General features: G+C 51.5%; 1 protein-coding gene across 1 annotated transcript; it reads right to left on the reverse strand.

Annotated features, from left to right (window-relative positions):
- Positions 1 to 1286: 1286 nt before the first annotated feature.
- Positions 1287 to 12088, reverse strand: CPN2 (carboxypeptidase N subunit 2). Its single transcript, XM_068545478.1, has 2 exons — positions 12030 to 12088; positions 1287 to 3221 (listed from the first exon to the last, which is right to left on the reverse strand). Exon 2 carries the CDS (start codon positions 3210 to 3212, stop codon positions 1569 to 1571), a length of 1644 nt encoding a protein of 547 aa, XP_068401579.1. The 5' UTR covers positions 3213 to 3221; positions 12030 to 12088; the 3' UTR covers positions 1287 to 1568.
- Between the last annotated feature and the right edge of the window lie 460 nt (positions 12089 to 12548).

Here is a 12548-nt window from a genome sequence, read left to right on the forward strand (position 1 = left end):
CACCTGTAGCCTGTTCCAGAGGCCATGGCCCTGTCCTCACCCACTTGCCTGTCTCCATCCCTTGGCTCACACTCTTCTTGCACAGTCTCGAGGCCCAGGGATCAAATGCAGCTTCCCGCGGTCTGTGCTCACCCAGACCTCCACCTCCCCTGAACTCCCCAGCGCCTTCTTGGTGCCCACCCCGTCTTGCTTGTGTTTTCATCCCATGCATCCTTTTCTGATCTCTCCACCAGACTATGAGCTCCTGGAGGGCCTGCTGTACATCTGATTTATTTCTCCCTCCCATACCCCAGCACTTCAGCCAAGCCAGCCCACACTGCAGGCTGGGAAACCAGGAAGGGGGCTGGGTCATGGTTCAATCCAAGGAGACAAAGAGCTTCCCTGGGCTGGGAACAAGAAAGGAGAAATGGACAGAGGGGCACTCAGAAGCACTCAGTGACTGGTTGGCCAAGAGGAATAAGGGGAGGAGAGATTGAAGACCATTCCCAGCTCCTGGGCTTGGCGATTTGCTGGGATCCAGGAGGAGCTGGGGTCGGAGTCTGGTTTAGACGTGTTTGTGGCTGTCATGATAAAACACGGGGTTGCAGGCAGAGCAAGCAGATATCTCATCATGGAGCCAGAAACCTGAGTCCGAGATTTGGCTTAGGTTTTTGGAGATTTGAGGTCATCAGCGTAGAGGTGGCATCTGATCCCAAGGGCCTGCATAGGGATTACCCAGGGAGCCTGAATGACAGCCAGCCCCGAGGAGACCAGCGTGCAAGAGGTGGCTGGGTAAAACTGGGAGAGCAGCTGGGCTTGGGTAAGAGGGTGGTGTCCCCAGAACCAAGAGAGGACCATTTCAGTGAGTGAGCAGCCCACAGACGCCGACACTTAGAACTGAAGGGCATCGGTCCCAGCCCACCCAGCTCCCTGTCCTCCCCCCTCTCCTCAGGGAGCAGCCATCCCGTCGGCTGAACAGGCAAAGCGTTTCCCCTCCAGAGAGCCCCTGTCATCTGACTTCTCCTGGAAGCGCTGGAGTGGGGCACGAACGGCGTGAGTCCCCGGAATGCGGAGTCAGACCCCCGCCCCTCATCTTTCTGGTCACCTCTGCTTTTATCCTCTCCCCTATTTGTCTTTATCAATTAAAACCACAGTTCCAGGCAGAGAAATAGAAACAGACATTGGCTCTTGAACTGGATGTCAAGAGAGGGTGGCCTCCACCTTGTGGAAATGGAGCACTGGTAAGAGGGTATCTCAGGGTGGGGATGAGATTAGGGTGGGTATTAAATAATAGAGAAACACCAGGGGAACGGCATTAGTTTATTCTCCGGACCACGATGCAGCTTTAACGGGTGCTTTGCAGAGTTTGAGGAAGGCCCTGTTAGGTCTCAGACTCCGAGACTGGGGGGGATGAAGGAGGAGGGGGAGGCGGAGACTCGGGGGTCCAGCCTCCTCCCCCTTCCTCCACCCGGGAGATGCAAGTCCATCCCTTGCATCTGAAGAACCAAAGCTTCAGCTCCCCTCACCGGCTCTTGCCTGGTTGGGCCCGGAGGCTGTCTGCCCAGGCTCCCAGCCCATCTGCTCTGCACCTAGGGCTCCCCTGCCAGAGCCTCGATCGACACAGTGACCCTCACAGAGCCACAGCCGGACTTCAAGTCCCACTCCTGACTGGCATTGAACGTCAGTCCCGGGGAGGCCAAGCCCTGCCTGGGAGACAGCTGGACGTTCAGCCAGCGACACCGGGCCTCATCACAAGCCAGCACCACGGTGCCCTCGGGGGTGCTGTAGGTGCACCGGCTCCAGGTCGCCTTCTCCTTCATGGCCGGATCCCAGCCGCCCCCTGGCTCCCTGTCCTCCGGCCCCAGGGCCTGGAAGCCCAGGTGGTCCTGGGTGACCGGGCACACCAGCTGCTCCTCCCTCAAGGCAGGCACCACCTGACCCTTCAGGTAGGCGGGGCCAGCGCAGTAGGTCTGGCTGTTGAAGAGCCGGTCGCTATACCAGTGCAGCCACCTGAAGAGATAGGCCAGGTGGCAGTCGCACTGCCAGGGGTTGCCGTGCAGAGCCAGGTTGAACAGGTTGTAATTGGTGTCAAAGATGCCCTGGGGCAGCGTGGTCAGGAGGTTCCTGGAGAGGCTGAGCAGCTCAAGCGTGGACAGGTTCTGGAAGAGGGCTGGGTGCAGGGCCGTCAGGTTGTTGCTGCCCAGATAGAGCTTGACCAGCCCCTCGAGGCCCCTGAAGACGCCAGCCGGCAGATGGGTGAGGGCGTTGTGCGAGAGCGTGAGGGACCCGAGGCTGGATAGGTTGGCAAAGGCTCCCTCGGGGATGGTCTCCAGCTGGTTGTGGGACAGGGACAGGCTGACCAGGCCCGGGGAATGGGCGAAGAGGCTGGCAGGCAGCGTCCGCAGCGCATTGCCCTGCAAGCTCAGGAAGGTCAGTTTGCCCAGGGAGGAGAAGATGGACCGGGGCAGGTGGCCGATGGTGTTGCGCTGCAGCCACAGCTTCTCCAGGCGGGAGAGCCCCGCGAATGCTTGCGAGGGCAGCTCGGAGATGGAGTTGCCGTCCAGGAAGAGTTCCTGCAGGCCGCCCAGGTGGCTGAACAGCCCTCGGGGCAGGCCGGCCAGTGCGTTGTTGCTCAGCCTCAGGGTCTGCAGGCTGCAGAGGGGGGCGAACAGTTCCTCGGGCAGCTGGGCCAGGAGGTTCTGAGCGAGGTTGAGGGTCTTCAGACGTCTCAGAGGCTGGAAGAGCCTCACGGGCAGGGTCTGGAGCCGATTGCCCTGCAGCTGGAGGGACTCCAGGGCATCCATGTGCTGGAAGAGGCCCTCGGGCAGAGCCTCCAGCATGTTGAAGTTGAGGGTGAGCTTGCCCAGCGAGGTCAGGTTGGAGAAGATGTCAGTGCTGAGGTTGGAGAAGGCACCGCCAGTGATCTCCAGGTCCTGGAGCCCCGGCAGCCCCCCGAAGGCATCCGGCCCGAAGTGGCACACCTGGGTGTTGAGGAAGACCACCTTGGTCAGGTTGGGGCTGCCACTGAAGGTCCTGGCTCCCACCATGGTGAACGAGGTCTCCACGAAGATGATGTCTGTGGCGTGTGGCGGGATGTCCAGCGGGATGGCGGCCAGCTCCTCATCGGAGCAAAACACCTCCCGGGTGAAGCAGTCACACCCCTTGGGGCAGGGCTGGGTAGGCGTGGCCAGGAGCAGGAGGCAGGCCCAGCGTAGCCAGGCTCTGGGCAGCATCTCCTGGATCTGAGCGGGAAGAGAAAACAGAAGTGGCACCTTCGTCAAGGGCAGGCAGCCCGGTGACCAGCACACTGGTCAGAGAGCCAGGAGATGGGAAGCTAGTTTATGGTTTTGTTTTGTTTTGTTTTTGTTTTTTAATTAATTAATTAATTTTTGGCTGCATTGGGTCTTCGTTGCTGAGCGCAGGCTTTCTCTAGTTGCGGTGAGTGGGGGCTACTCTTCGTTGTGGTGCCCTGGCTTCTCATTGCAGTGGCTTCTCTTGTTGCGGAGCACTGGCTCTAGGCGCGCGGGCTTCAGTAGTTGTGGCTCGCGGGCTCCAGAGCGCAGGCTCAGTAGTTGCGGCGCACGGGCTTAGCTGCTCCGCGGCATGTGGGATCTTCCCTGACCAGGGCTCAAACCCGTGTCCCCTGCATTGGCAGGCAGATTCTTAACCACTGCGCCACCAGGGAAGCCCGCTAGTTTATGTTTTTAATTGTTGTTTTCATACCACCTCACAGCAGCCTTGCAAGGTCAATAGGACCAGAGTTCTAACCTTCTGACAGCAAGGGTGTCTCGTGGCCAATCCACAGTCCCACCCCGCAGGTTAGTGGCAGGACCAAGACCCTGGTCTCGTGGACTTGACGTGTTCTTTCCAGATTGGAGAAAGAGGTGGGACCGAGACCAAAAGGCATGGAACAGGGGTATAAAAGGAGACCATGGGTACTGTGGAATTTTTAAGATAGTATGTAAAATATGGGCAGATTATTCCTGAGTTGGAAATTTTTTAACCGTAACTCTTCCTGAGTTTTCAAATCTCAGCACATTGCAGAGCCTAATTATGAGGAGATCTTACCCTCAGCTCTTTGCACCGCTGAGGCTGAGAGCAGCCACAGGGACAAGACGGGCTCTTATCTTGAAATGAGTCCGCCTTCTCTTCAGTGCTGCTACCAAAATGCTCCCCTCCTGCCGGCCACCCCTATCACCAGCCTGGAGCCCATGGAACTTTCCAACACTGTGTGGACAGGCAGGTCCCAGATGAGGGGATTCCACAGACCTGTAGGTTTTTGTTTTAAATAAGGGAAGGGGACCAAATTTTTAGTTCACTAAATATTAATTTTTTTTAAACGCCAGCATCTACCACAGGTCACGAATTGGTGACACAGCTTAGAAGCACATTTTACTTACCACTCAGTCTTTTTTTTTTTAAAGATTGATTGATTGATTGATTGCTATGTTGGGTCTTCTTTTCTGTGCTAGGGCTTTCTCTAGTTGCGGCAAGCGGGGGCCACTCTTCATCGCGGTGCGCGGGCCTCTCATTATCGTGGCCTCGCTTGTTGCAGAGCACAGGCTCCAGACGTGCAGGCTCAGTACTTGTGGCTCACAGGCCTAGTTGCTCCACAGCATGTGGGATCTTCCCAGAGCAGGGCTCGAACCCGTGTCCCCTGCATTAGCAGGCAGATTCTCAACCACTGCGCCACCAGGGAAGCCCCACTCAGTCTTTTTTATGTCTGAACCACTAGCCAGCATGTAGAAACTGAGAAATAGCACATTAAATGTTTCCAGATTTCAGGATGATTTAGGGGCATTGGGTTCACATTCCCACATGACGAGATCAACGGGGCCTTAATTGTCCCATTAGGGGGTCTGTACCCCCCACGTCTCTACTGCTCCCACCCGCATCATCATTTACATGGCTTCTAGTGGTTCAAGTTCCGTGAGTTGGAATACCAGCTCCATCACGTTCTAGCTATGTGACCTTGGGCATGTGCTTCAATTTTCGTATCTGTAAAATGAGGATAATATTCGTGCTAACCGTGTTGGGGTAATTGGAGGATTAAATGAGTAAATATAGGTAAAGGTTTTAGAACAGTGTCTGACATAGTGTGAGCAATTAATAAGCTATGTTAACCATTGTTAAAGGTCGCAAACCACCATCATTACAGAAAAGATTATTTGAGCATCAAAAAAGTAGGAAGAACAAAATGCCCTTTAGCTAGAATATATTTAGCTTCAAAGAAAGAAAGCAGACAGAAAGAAGGAAAGGCAGAAAGAAAGAGAAAATCCTCATGCAATATAATCGTAATTTTTCTCAATTTACCTGTCCTCAGCAAGAACTCAGCTGGCTCCCTGTTGGGGAATCTTGGCCCCAAGCACCCGTTGCTGCCTGCCTCTCTGCTGCTCTCTGCTGGCTGCTTCTTCCACCGCAAGATTCAGCTTCAGCCAAAAGGCTCCACATGCAAGCACAGTGCTTACAAAAAGCCCCCTGTACCCTCTTCCCATTCAGACACTCAATAACTCTCAGTTTTTCCAGGAACTTTTCTGCCTAATCAATAGAGAAGGAACAATTTCTCCCTGAAAAAGCGCTGCCTCTCCCTTGAGGCTCCTCTGATGGCCACATAGGTAAGCCACAGCAGGTGGATTATACACCATGGTTGGGAAGGTCTATAACAGTGATGGTGCTTGCTGCCACTCAGGACACACTAGGGAAAGGGACAAGCCTCCTGGGCCTGCCACCCCATAGACCAGCATTACAGAGTTCAGCTTTAGCGTGAGACTTTATTCTCTTGATACTGCATGCACAGAATACAGATAAGAAGAAGAGGGCCTGGCTGAAGAAGGATGACGTAGCCATGGTCCCACCCATACCTGCTACCTGGGCTGTCCCTAGGCTCCTACACGAAACCCCTGGGCATCCTGACAGAAGCCTTCTCTGACTCCTGATATGTTTCTCTATCTTAGCACCTGGCATCGTCCTCCAGATGACGGGTTCTCACAGCTGTCCTTTCTGTGAGAAGAGGCGTGTGGTCCTCTCTACGCTCGTGTTGATTCATGATAGGGTCTGTTGAACTGAACCGTCCATGGCTGAGAAGAGCAGCTTGAGAGGCAGAGCTGCCCTTCCCTGGAATGATTCCAGCCCGGAGTGAATGACCGTAGCCAGGTGTGAGCATGGCCTTGAGCCCTCCCTCCTCCTTCCCCCACCGAGAGTAAGAGAGGAGCAATTCCTATTTGTAAAGTGCCATAATATTATCAACATGCCAGTCCCCTTCCTGCTAACCCCTTTGGTCCTTGGTTCTCAAAGGCAGTTTCCAGAAGAAATCCCACTAGAAGGGACATGAGGACCCTAGGGACCATCTGGCCAGCCTCATTGAGAGGGCGAGGCCAGGCCCCCAGGTGTCTGCAGTGGGGCCTGGGTTAGAACCCAGATCTCCTGGTTTCCTTGATCACTCCTGCTGGGAGAGCTGGGACCAAAGCAAGAGGCGCAGGTGAAAGGAAAAGCCTCATGGGGACACTGTGCCTCACCCGCCCCTGCCGTACCTCTAACTTCTAACCCACTGTCACTTGGAAATAATATGCTTTAGAAGTAATCTATAGATTCAATGCAATCCCTGTCATATTACCAATGGCATTTTTTACAGAACTGGAACAAAAAATCTTAAAATTTGCATGGAGACACAGAAGACTCCGAATAGCCAAAGCAATCTTAGGGAAAAAAACAGAGCTGGAGGAATCAGACTCCCTGACTGCAGACTATACTACAAAGCTACAGTAATCAAGACAATATGGTACTGGCACAAAAACAGAAATATAGATCAATGGAACAGGATAGAAAGCCCAGAGATAAACCCACACACCTATGGTCAACTATTCTATGACAAAGGAGGCAAGGATATACAATGGAGAAAAGACTGTCTCTTCAATAAGTGGTGCTGGGAAAACTGGGCAGCTACATGTAAAAGAATGAAATTAGAACACCCCCTAACACCATACACAAAAATAAACTCAAAATGGATTAAAGACCTAAATGTAAGACCAGACACTATAAAACTCTTGGAGGAAAACATAGGAAGAACACTCTTTAACATAAATCACAGCAAGATCTTCTTTGACCCACCTCCTAGAGAAATGGAAATAAAAACAAACATAAACAAATGGGACCTAATGAAACTTCAAAGCTTTTGCACAGCAAAGGAAACTATAAACAAGACAAAAAGACAACCCTCAGAATGGGAGAAAATATTTGCAAATGAATCAACGGACAAAGGATTAATCTCCAAAATACATAAACAGCTCACGCAGCTCGATATTAAAAAAGCAAACAACCTAATCAAAAAATGGGCAGAAGACCTAAATAGACATTTCTCCAAAGAAGACATACAGATAGCCAAGAGGCACATGAAAAGCTGCTCAAAATCACTAATTATTAGAGAAATGCTAATCAAAACTACCATGAGGTATCACCTCACACCAGTTAGAATGGGCATCATCAGAAAATCTACAAACAACAAATGCTGGAGAGGGTGTGGAGAAAAGGGAAACTTCTCGCACTGTTGGTGGGAATGTAAACTGATACAGCCACTATGGAGAACAGTATGGTGGTTCCTTAAAAAACTAAAAATAGTACTACCATACGACCCAGCATACACACAGAGAAAAATATAATTCAAAAAGACACACGCACCCCAATGTTCATTGCAGCACTATTTACAATAGCCAGGTCATGGAAGCAACCTAAATGCCCATCGACAGACGAATGGATAAAGAAGATATGGTACATATATACAATGGACTATTACTCAGCCATAAAAAGGAATGAAATTGGGTCATTTGTAGAGACGTGGATGGACCTAGAGACTGTCATACAGAGTGAAGTAAGTCAGAAGGAGAAAGACAAATATCGTATATTAACTCATATATGTGGAACCTAGAAAAATGGTACAGATGAACTGTTTTGCAAGGCAGAAATAGAGACACAGATGTAGAGAACAAACGTATGGACACCAAGGGGGGAAAGCGGGGGCAGGGGGTGGTGGTGGGATGAATTGGGAGATTGGGACTTACATATATACACTAATATGTGTAAAATAGATAACTAATAAAATAATTATAGTTATACAGAAAAAAAAAGAAATAATATACTTTAGAATTTTCCAACAAAGGGATGTAACTGGAGAATTCAGGACTTGAGTCAAAACTATGGCATCAGCAGCACAGAAAATCAAGTGTAGACAAATCAGCTTGGGCTCAGGCAGTGGCCGGTGGGAGAGGTGGGAGCAGCTTCTCTGATGTGGGGGGCTGAGCTAGGGGGCGAGACCCACCTGCCAGCTCCCAAAGCTCTCACACCTGTATCTTGATCCTCAGAGCACATCGAGAAATTTCCAGGACAGGGAAACTGGGGGTCCCAGAGCTACAGCAATGGGTCCAAGGGCACACGACTAAGAAGTGTGGGGCTAGGATCCGTCCTGATGGCCTGAGCTGTCAGCAAGGTGCTTGCAGTGACACCACAAGGCTTCTGGAACAGGAATACCCATCCTCACATTTTCAGGACCCAAGGTGAACATACACAAGGGACCTTGCCTACCGCCTGTCCCCTTCTCTTCCCACCGGACTCTCTCCGGTACTGTGAGTAGAGATCCCACCCACGGCTGTGTCCCAGCACCTCACAAGCCTAAGGGAATGCACTTCTGTGACGGGGTCAGCCTAGAGAAGATGGACCTCGGGAGGCATGCCACACAAGCCCTGGGTCCTGGGTACCTGAATCAGGATTTGAAATGGGGACACAGCCTCCAGATGGGCATGTCCCTTTGATCACGCAAACTTCTCACCCCTTGGGGGTGTCATGGTGGGAGGGGAGCCAGAACAGAGCCTCTAAAGTTCAGGGCAAGACCCTCTTGCCCCAGTCCACTGGGGCAAAGGAAGTGGTAGATGGTACTCACAGTGAGGGTGTGGAACACTGATAATTTCCAAATGTTCCGCTCCCAGCCCAAGACTTACTCTCACATCACTCTAGAATGGCTAAGAGTTTGTGCTGTGGTGTCAGACAGCCTCGGTTCAAATCTTGTCTCCGTCCCTTACTAGCTGTGTGGCTTTGGCTGAATTACTTAACCTCTCCGTGCTTCAATTTCCTCATCTTCAAAACAGCAAGTTTCAATACTACCTTCCTCAAGGGGTGGTTCCGAGGGTTGAATGAGAAAATGCGTTGAAAGCTCCAAACCCAGAGCCGTGTACACAGAGAGCACTCAGCTACATCAGCCCAGGCCAGCCCCAGCTCTGTTGTAAAGTAATCACAGGAGTCAGCTAAGGAAAAACTGGTGAGCTCATTCAAACACCTCATTTATGGGCCAGCCGGATGTCTCGCTACAGCACTTTCTGGCTCTTCTGGCCAAGGGAAACGGGTCACTGTTTTGTCCTTGGTTTAGTGGAGCTCAGATTCTGATGTGGCCAGGATGCCCTGGACTTGGGCCTCTTCCCTGAGCCACCCTCCAGAGCAGGTCACCACAGGCTCTGAAGACCGGGAACATCCCCACCTAGGTACTGTGAAGGATGGCAGCAGAGGGGACAGTGGGGCGGCAGCCAGAAGATTCCAGCTTGTCATCTGAGAAACCACCTCTGCATCTGCGCAGAGACCAGCAAATGCCCACAAAAATGTTCCATGCCTTCAGCAAGCCAAGGAAGCCTGGCTTTTTGTGGAGGAGGGTGGAAGGGGTGACTGATTGCGAATGGACTCTTTCCTCTTCTCAGATTACTTTTGGATTGGTACATTTCTGTACCACAGCCCATCTGTCATCCACCACAGAGCCAACCCTCCTTCCAGAGGGTGACGGGAGCCCAGAGCCCGGCCCGACACCCCCAGGGGACTTGTCCCTGGACCTGGGGTATCCACATCAGGATCTGTCTCACCAACGTGGCTGGATTTTGCCCCTCGGGCTCTAGTACATCTGGGAGCAGGAAGAGGGGCTTCCAAGGCTTATCTGGAGCCCCTGACTGCCTCACCCAAGTCTCCAGGACCCCAGTCTCCTTTCCTCTCAATCAGGGAAATAAGCCAAGTGGCTGAGGCAGTGGGACCTGGGCTGGCCCCCTCCCCAGCCAGCCTGCCCTCCCCACCCTGCTGCCCAGGGCATCCCAAGCAGTGAAGTAATCCCTCAGAGTCCAAGTTTCCACATTTGTAGATTGAGAACAATCATGATTAATAATAATAATAATAATAATAATAATAATAATAATAACACCCGCATTACCGTGCATTAGGGTCATTGTGGCAATTAAATGAAATAACTGGCCGTGGGTTTATGATACTCTGATATAATAAATTTATATTTGGTCTTCCTGGTTCCTGGCACAGAGCTCCAAAAACCCTTGGAATATCCTGAGTGATGAGAGGAACGTCTTTTGTTATTCGTAATAAGCTCTTTTCAACCCACACCTGAGTTTATGTCACTGAAGTGACTTTGATGGTCCCCTAGAGAGCTTCAGACGGTACACAAAACATTTGCAGTGGTTATCTCTGAAGAATAGAATTAATTGCAGGTGATTTTAATTTTTTCCTTTGGCTTAATAATGTATTTTCAACTTTTAAAAATAATAAATAGGTGTCACTGTTGTAATAAGGTTGAAAGTTATTATAAAAATAATATAGGGAATTCCCTGGCAGTCCAGTGGTTAGGAATCTGTTCTTCCAATGTAGGGGGCACAGGTTCGATCCCTGGTCAGGGAACTAAGATCCCACATGCTGCACAGCGCAGCCAAAAAAATTTAAAAATTTAAAACATTTTTTAGATCATGTAAGACACACAGCACAGTTCCAAGTACCTAATAGGGGCTTCCTTGATTCCTTTCCTTCCTTGCAATTACATTGCAGAGGCTCAAGGAAACTTTATCCACTGTCATAGCTTCCTGAAGGGAACTAACATTCTGAAATAAGAGGAGGTTGTGAACCGGGCACTGTCCTTTCTCCAAATGCTCCCCATGGGCCCCACCTCTAGCCCTCTCTCAGGCAGCCCCCTCCACTAGAATGCCCTTGCTGACCTTTCCCTGTTGCTACCATTCTCCCTACCTTCCAGGCCAGCACAAGTCACACGTCCCCCGGGAAGCCTTCCTGGACTGCGCCTCTTTTGGATCCTGCAGGTACTTGTCTTCTGTTGAACACGTGGGCCCTTCTGCTCTGCCTTCTAGTCAGTTGCACCACCTGACTAGGAGGCCCTGGGAGGTGGCAGTCCTGTGACTGCAGCATCTCTTACCTGGCCACGCACCCCAGCACCTGGCCCAGGGCTGAGCCAGAGAGGTGCTCAGGCCCTGGGTGCCGAACTGAACAGAATGTATTTGTGGCTCTCGTGAGCCTGTATCCAGGGTCTTATTCTTCATCCTGCTTCATGGATTAGGGCGCTGTCATTGCTGTACCCTGGGTTTAAATTCTGACACCGCTATCTACTAGCTGTGTGGGATTGGGCAGGTCACTCCCTCTGTAAGCCTCAGTTTCCCAATACCTGGTTATAACCCCATCCCTTAGTGTTAAAATTAGCACTCAGTTGGATGATAAATATGCTAAATTAGATGGTAAATAATAAAGCACTTAATGCAGTGCCTGGCAAATAATAAATGTTTGCTAAAACGTAGCCACATACATGTTTTATTCCTACTTTATCATCGAAACCAGGACACTTCTGAGAATAAAAGGAGAGCTCTTGATAATTATGCCAGGATGACAGGCATAAACAAGGGTGGGACCAGGAAAACCTAGACATATGGTCACACTACTTTATCCCCACCATCCACTAGAAGGTGTCTGTGCCCAGGGACTGGGACACCTTCATCTCAGAATCCCGCACCGTGACCTGCCTCCAGCCCCAGCCCAGCACCACCCTGGCTGAGTACCTCAGGGGCTTCTCCTGACCGGGCGAGGGGACACGGAAGGTGCAGCCTGCATGGAGTTGGGGACATGCTCTGAAACCTGGGACAAGTGGCCAGCCCATCTCCTGCCCCCAAGCTGGGATCCCAGGCCAGATTCCTCCCACGTCCCCACAGACCCCCAGAGCCCTGTAGTGACCCCAGGAAACCTACCACGAGGGGCTCACGGTTGGGGACCAGCTGCCCTGGCTCTTCCTCAGGAGCAGAAGGGCTTCTGGTGTGGTCAGTGGTCAGCATGAACCCAGCAGTCTTGGTGCTGATCAAAGTTCCAGGCAGTGGTTCCTCCCCTCACGTGGCCTGAGCATTCCCGGAATGTCACCAGGGTCACAGGACAGCAGAAGAGAATCTAGGCAAGGCCTCTGAAGATTACAAAATGACCCTGAACTGTTCCCATGGACGGATCCACGTTGGGGCCAGAATCCAGCTAAGGTTATGGTCTTGGCAACTTTAGGACCCTAAGGGCAGCCACTAGGCCCTAGAAAGTTTCCAGTAAGTTGCTCTGGGCTGAGGACTGGGATCGGGGCTGCACACCCACATCCCCTCCAGTGCAAGGCCAGACTGACCGCAGCTGGACAGCCGGCCACACGCACCAGTGGGCTCTCAGTGCCAGGAGAAGTTCTAAGAGGGTTGTGGGTTTGCTGTCCTTTTGTGTTTGTTTCTTTATTTAATGCT

Source organism: Eschrichtius robustus, chromosome 6 (assembly GCF_028021215.1).
Source record: "Eschrichtius robustus isolate mEscRob2 chromosome 6, mEscRob2.pri, whole genome shotgun sequence".
In the NCBI taxonomy this organism is placed as follows: Eukaryota; Metazoa; Chordata; class Mammalia; order Artiodactyla; family Eschrichtiidae; genus Eschrichtius; species Eschrichtius robustus.

Coding starts and splice junctions, on each gene's coding strand:
- CPN2 (XM_068545478.1), bottom strand. CDS start 3,212: ATGCTGCCCAGAGCCTGGCTACGCTGGGCCTGCCTCCTGCTCCTGGCC.